A 3806-nucleotide genomic window follows, 5' to 3' on the forward strand; every position below is an offset into this window, starting at 1 on the left:
TTCCTTTTGAAAAATCTTATATGAGAGGAAAGCATAAAAAGTCAACATTCTGATATCCAGCAGTGTGACTATAAAGTTTAGCCAGCCAAAACTATATTCTGTGATTTGAGATCAATTATAAAGCTTATATCATATCAAAATTAAATAGTATAAGGGAGGAATATCATTGTTATAACAACATATTTGAATTTACATAATATTTGTTCGTTGCTACTGCATTCTCTTTCTTAACCTCTTTATCTCTTCGTTTGTGTGTTATTTCTATACCTGTCTTTCAAACGCCCTGTACTTCCTATGAGAGGTTTTATTTGGACGAGTGCAGCGTCGTAATAAGATTTGAAACAAGTGACCTTCTTGTTGCGTTTTGATTGCGCTTGATGTTTCGGAGCTCCAATCAGCACCCTTCTGGCCTGTCACGTGTCATCTTCGGAAGCGTTGTTTACCCCCAGCGTGTTGGAAACGCGACGCCATTTCACACCTGGCGATCAATACCACGGCTCATTTCGCGTCCTCCATTCATTGATCCACGACGTGTTCCTTACAAACTGCACTAAAATTTCGCATTGTTTTTGTTTACTCTCGCTATCATTATTTCGATGAACACAAACTTATGGTCACGTTATTCTCGGAAGCCTCGCTTTGCAGTAACGCCCACGTATTCAAATTAATGCCTCCGGACCTCATCGCTGCATCACGTATATGCGATTGGGAAATCACACGATGTAATTGCAAAGTGAGAACCCGGGGCGCTAAACAATCGTAAACAGATTATGATTACGATAACTGAGCACTAAGTAATGTGACTGAACAAGAAATAGCTCGAATGCTAAGTGCAGCTATCCCACATCGCTCATAACGCCGTGAGATAAAGGCCTAAGCATACAAATCCAGCATTCTCTGTCTTGTCTTTGTCACTTGCATCTCATCTTGCCTCTCAAATTTCGTTCCTTATTAATATTCGTTCATTGGACAGAACTTGAAGAAGTTTGCTCGCAAAACGCGATGCCACATAGACGTAAAATGTGCCCTCATCCTAGACGTGCCTAGTAAGGACGCACAAGGACGCGATCCCAAGGTTTCTGCTAAGTTGTGCATCTGAAGACTCTCCTGTCATTTTCCCGCTGAAATCCACTCTGAGAGAATAATTACGTCTTCATCCACCCCTCTCCCCCGTCTACAACGGTAACTCTTGATTTCCACTCGCCTATTTATGTTCTCGTTTTATCAAACGAGGATTACCCAAAACGAACTGAACAATTGTACTGTTCACATCAGACAGAAATCCATCTCTTCTACTCCTTATCCCACGTCCCTTTGATGTTATAGAATGGATTGTTCCCAGGATTCTCTCTTCACTCCTCCCGTTTTCAGGCATTTTTAATCAATGGAGCGTTTCTAAGGGAATGTAGAGCTTTTGCCATCGGCGAGGTTCCTTCTTGCTCATCCGTGCTGGCGTATTCACAATCGATTGCATTCCAACCACAGCCTGTGAAATCCAGATGAGACGTTGTCACTCACATTAGCCAGACAAACCTCTCGGTTAAATACATGATAGCAGATGGTGTTACAGCTCTTTAAAGGAGGGGAAATAATGCGTTGATGATTATGGAAACGTCAGGGAAACCACAGCGCAACAACAGCCACTGTATATTAAGCTGTTTCTACTAGTGAATTTAGTGTGCTCAGGATGAGAAGAGCCTTTGCGATCATTTCAGAGTGTGATCCTGCGCATATCCAATATCTGAAAACATCATGAACTGTTGGTGTGACGTTTGCATACGTTTTCGCCATAATTCATTCTATTTTCAGCTAATGCATTTGTTGTCAAAAGTTTGAACTTGAAGGACAGATAAAGGATATACGAGTAAAAGTGCCCTCGACACGCACCCCGTCAGTAAGTAACTTAACTATCATTTGCACGGGACTATAATTCCAGGATCGCATTCGTCAAATAGAGCTGGGCTACGCATCCCCCCCCCCCCCTCACTGAAAGTTGTTTACGAACAGGGTCTGTAATCCGTGTCTGCAGAAAGGATCATCAGTCATCCATCGATCAAGTTTGAAAAAAAATATCTGCAGAATGCATCTTCATGTGTTACTTCTGTGAAGGAAAAAAACTTGTTGCCATGGAAACGGAGACTTTCTACGGACAATTTTATCATGTACTGTAATGATATTAAATTTCATATGTGATGAAAACGGGTCTACTATGTTCGCCCTTCTTATTGTCTCCTTTGAATGGATTCGCGAAAAAGAATTAACATAGTTGTGAGCGTACAGGCGCGCACAGTGGTCAAAGGAATTGTCTGGAATAAACCGTTTCGTAAGGTTCACATTTGGAACTTGATTGATTTGTCGCGAATGGTTTTCTGCATCGATGTCGAAACGCGCAGATTAATGGAATTTATCGATTGGGTTGACGTCCACTGATTTCGTGTCATCATTGGATCCACAAAGGGGAAGGCCGTTTAGAGTCTGGGTGTATATAAAAGCGAGAAATCGAGTTCAGGATTTCTCTCACCTTTCTTTCTTCCGTCAGGGACTGCAAATGCTAGACGACCTGGGTTCCGTTGGTTCTAAGTCAGACAGCGACGAGCGCGGGAGCCGCCTCAGCGGTGGCGGCACACCGGGATCCAGTCCTCCGCCGATGGATCAGAACCAGATTGACGTGGTTCTTATCGGTGGTCCCGGCGTTGGTAAGACCTCTATCATCGAGCAGTTCGCCCGGTGCCAGTTGCCGTCCCGATACCGCGCCACGGCGAAACCCTGCATCTACACCTCCGCCGTCATCGCCAACGAGCAGATCTACGAGATGAGTATAGTGGACATGCCGGTCATCCCGTACTCCCCGCTGGACGGGCGAGTGTGCAGGCGGGCAGCCGCGTCCTGCACTTGGGAAGAACTGCAGTCTTACGCTAGCGCCATCGGCACGGCGTCCGTTCTCATTTTCGTGTACGACATCACCGCCCCCGAGAGCTTCCAGTACATCAAGGACCTCCGCGAACACATCCTGGAGTGCTTTGACTCCGACGCCGTGGGCTACGAGATTCCCATGATCGTTGTCGGAAATAAACAAGATCTGCAGCGGTTGTCCAGGGTTCCGCGAAGACACATCTCGCAGATGGTGAAGAAGACGTGGAAGTGCTCCTACGTCGAGTGTTCCGCGAAGTTCAATTGGCATGTGGCTTCCCTCTTCAACGAAGTGGTACGGGTGGTGACGGTTGGTGGTAACAACAAAGAGGGCCAATCGTCAGCCTACAGGATACCGCTTCGAGCGTGGCGGCAGTGCGGGGCGTGTAATATCATGTGACGACACCTCCCAACTGCCAGCGGCTTTTTTCGTTTTGGTTGATTTTTCAAAGTCCGTTCTGGAAAGGGACTACTCATTCGTCTGATACGACCATTTTGTACTTTGTACCACTTGCAATAGAGATTTATACGTGATGGATTGTCGAAATGTAGGCACTTACAGGAACTGAGGACAATCATTCCATGTCATCAAACTAAATGCTTTTGACATAATTGATCTGCGTCTTTGATACTTCAAATATCCATTTTTGAATAGAATGATGGTCAAAATGTTAATGATACCATCCAGTGACAGCCACGGTAGGATTTTCTGTGACACAATCCACTGAAATTATGGTAGACACGTCTGCGACAAATCGCGAAACGTAAAGTCGGAAGTGCGATTGTAGCCTATATCTAAGTCATCAAAATATGATTAAAAGCATCTGAAGAAATATGGTTATCTTAAAGTTGCGCTATATCCAACGCATCTAAGATGTATAATAGAAAACCGTCTT

General features: G+C 44.7%; 1 protein-coding gene across 1 annotated transcript; it reads left to right on the top strand.

The window, feature by feature from the left end:
• Positions 1–2548: 2548 nt before the first annotated feature.
• On the top strand, positions 2549–3310 carry LOC140226843 (ras-like protein family member 10A). Its single transcript, XM_072307272.1, has one exon. The coding sequence runs from the start codon at positions 2549–2551 to the stop codon at positions 3308–3310; it is 762 nt and encodes a 253-aa protein (XP_072163373.1).
• The last annotated feature ends 496 nt before the right edge of the window (positions 3311–3806 follow it).

Source organism: Diadema setosum, chromosome 4 (assembly GCF_964275005.1).
Source record: "Diadema setosum chromosome 4, eeDiaSeto1, whole genome shotgun sequence".
NCBI classification, from domain to species: domain Eukaryota; kingdom Metazoa; phylum Echinodermata; class Echinoidea; order Diadematoida; family Diadematidae; genus Diadema; species Diadema setosum.